The sequence below is a fragment of the Echinops telfairi genome, unplaced genomic scaffold (assembly GCF_000313985.2).
Source record: "Echinops telfairi isolate 266 unplaced genomic scaffold, ASM31398v2 ScPeMD7_3;HRSCAF=10, whole genome shotgun sequence".
NCBI lineage: Eukaryota > Metazoa > Chordata > Mammalia > Afrosoricida > Tenrecidae > Echinops > Echinops telfairi.
Window position 1 is genome coordinate 63,305,514 of NW_022103899.1, and position 2,377 is coordinate 63,307,890.

Here is a 2,377-nt window from a genome sequence, read left to right on the forward strand (position 1 = left end):
GAGCGTTGTTCAGTCTTGACTGCTCTGCCACGAGCACCGACTGTGGATCCACGCAAGACAAACCCTGGACAACGCCAACCTTCGCACCGTGTCTCACAGCCATGTATCACAACACTACCTATCCGTCCAGTTGTGGGAACTTTGGTGGGCTTCACATTGAATTGTCACCCCTACTGAAGGCTGCACTCCTTGGTCCTCATCAGCAAGTGCCTCAAGGCCTCCTCACTTGTGGCAAGCAAAGTGGTGTCATCTGCATATTGAAGACTGTTAATACGCCTTCCTCCAATCCTGATGCTGCATTTTTCTGCATATAAGCCAGCTTCTCTGATGATTTGTGCAGCGTACAGATTGAATACGTACGGTGAGAGGATACAGCCCTGACATGCACCTTTCCTGGTTCTAAACCATGCAGGGCTCCCTCCTGTTTGCACAACTGCCTCCGGATCCATGCACAAGTCCTTCGGGAGCACAAGCAAGTGTTCTGCGACTTCTGTTCCTCTTGAGGCTGTCCAGTCACGATCCACACATCCGCACGCCTTTGCCTTTCACTCGAGTCGGGGTCACCTAACATTGAGGGGCGCACGGGCCTTGTCTGTGAGCCTGACGCTACTGACAGCAGAGCTGCACCCCTCCATCAGCGGTCTCCTCACGGGTGGAGGGGTGGGGGGTGAGGTTTGCACAGTGAGTGGGACCTTCTTCCCTCTCCTAAGGGACCTCGTGGGTTCAGTGCTAAGGAAGCTCCCTAACTAAGGTGCCCCAAGCCTGTCAGAGGGCCCTATGTGGCTGGCGAGCCTTTTGGGGGGCTGAGTCCCTGGGTCCCACTGGGAGCCAACGGTGAGCTGGGGGCCTTGTGTGTGTGGTTCTGTGAGGACTGCAGTGAGCTGGGGGTTTCCTGGGTGGGTCCCGTGGTGGGTTTGGTGGGGAGCAGGGGGCCTTGTGCATGGTGTCCTGTAAAGGGTACGGAGGGGGACCCGGGGACCTTGTGTGTAGGGTCCTGTGTGGAGAGGCTTCGATCAGCTGGAAGCCTCTGGTGTGGGGTCCCTCCTGTGTGGGGCCCTGTGGGGGCTGCAGTGAGCTGGGGGCACTGTGTCTGGGGCGCCATAATGGTTGAAAGCAGCTGAGGCCTAGATGTCGGTTCCTGTGGGGGCCCTGTAGGGTGCGCTGGGGGCTGTGTGGGGGTGTTCTGTCGGGGGGGGGGCTTGGGGAGCCTCATGGTGGGTCTTTCTCCCTCCAAGACTCAGGTTGGAGGTGGGCTGCTTCGCTGTGAGCGCCATAGAGGGCGGGTTTGGGACCCCCAGCTGGTGGGTTCCAGCCTTGCAGGGCCTGTGGGAGCGGGAGTGGGGCTGGGATCCTGGGAGTGAGGAGTGGAGCCCAGTGCTGAGCAGACCGCCTTCTGTGTCTACAGGAGATGAGGACATTCTTGCTGCCTCGCCTTCTGGGGGGCAGGGGGCTGCTGTTGCTGCTCGGGGAGGGGCCAGTGCTGGGCGGGACCAGGGGACCCAGGTATGATGACATGCCCAGGGTGGAGCTGGGAGGGTGGCAGGAAGGAGCACCCTGAGGTCATGCCCAGTGGGGGACCCAAAGTTCTCAGACCTGCAGTCTGAGTCTCTGGGAACCCCGAGTCTGAGCCCCCACAAACCTTGTGTCTATACTCCAGGGGCTGCTCTCCTCTGCTGAGCCTCTTACACCTACCCCCCCCACCCTCGGGGTGCCCCGACATGGAGGGGAAGTCTGTGTGGGGCTGGGGGACTTAAGCCCTCTCCTGCCATTGCCCCATGGGCCCAGGGGGCTGGGGACAGGCTGGCTGCGGCCTGCAGTGCCGGGTGGAGCTGAGCTCCTGGACAGAGCATGAGAAGCAGGGCCGCCCAGCAGTTCCTTACTGTCCAGTTTCTGCCGGTTGAGGGGGTTGGTGCCGTAGAGCAGGGCATGGGACTCCGAGTGGACGGTCTGCAGCTCCTCCAGCGTGGCCTTGCGTCCACGGATGCACTGTGGGTACAGGGCACTGGCTGTCACATGGGGCCACCAGGGCCACAGGGACCCCGTGGCAGATGTGTACAAGGAGGACAGGGCCACACTGAGCAAGTATGGGGACAGGATGGCCAGGCTCCCGTGTCAGATGTCACCCTGCCTAGCCCTCTGCCCTTGGCGGGGCCTCGCCCTGTGGTTTTCAGCCTGCTTCGGCTCCGGGGAGGGTGGGCTGCTCTGGGCAGCTGCAAGCTCACTGTCTGAGCAGAACCTCCACCAAAGGCCCCTAGACCTGTTTCCTGAGAGCTGAGCTGCTGCGGGGGTGCCCCTGAGGCCAGCAGATGCCTTGCTGGGCTTGGCCTGGGGGAGCCCCTGGATCTTCTGAAGCAGTGCCTGAGGGACAGACACTGAT

At 61.5% G+C, this 2,377-nt stretch overlaps 1 protein-coding gene across 1 annotated transcript in view; it reads right to left on the minus strand.

Moving 5' to 3' along the window:
• The window catches only part of HDAC4 (histone deacetylase 4), a 108,282-nt gene that overhangs the window by 12,654 nt on the left and 93,251 nt on the right, over positions 1-2,377 (minus strand). Inside the window, exon 15 of the mRNA XM_045294467.1 lies at positions 1,881-1,986. Within this exon, the coding sequence (XP_045150402.1) occupies positions 1,881-1,986 (106 nt within the window). The remainder of the gene's footprint in view (positions 1-1,880; positions 1,987-2,377) is intronic.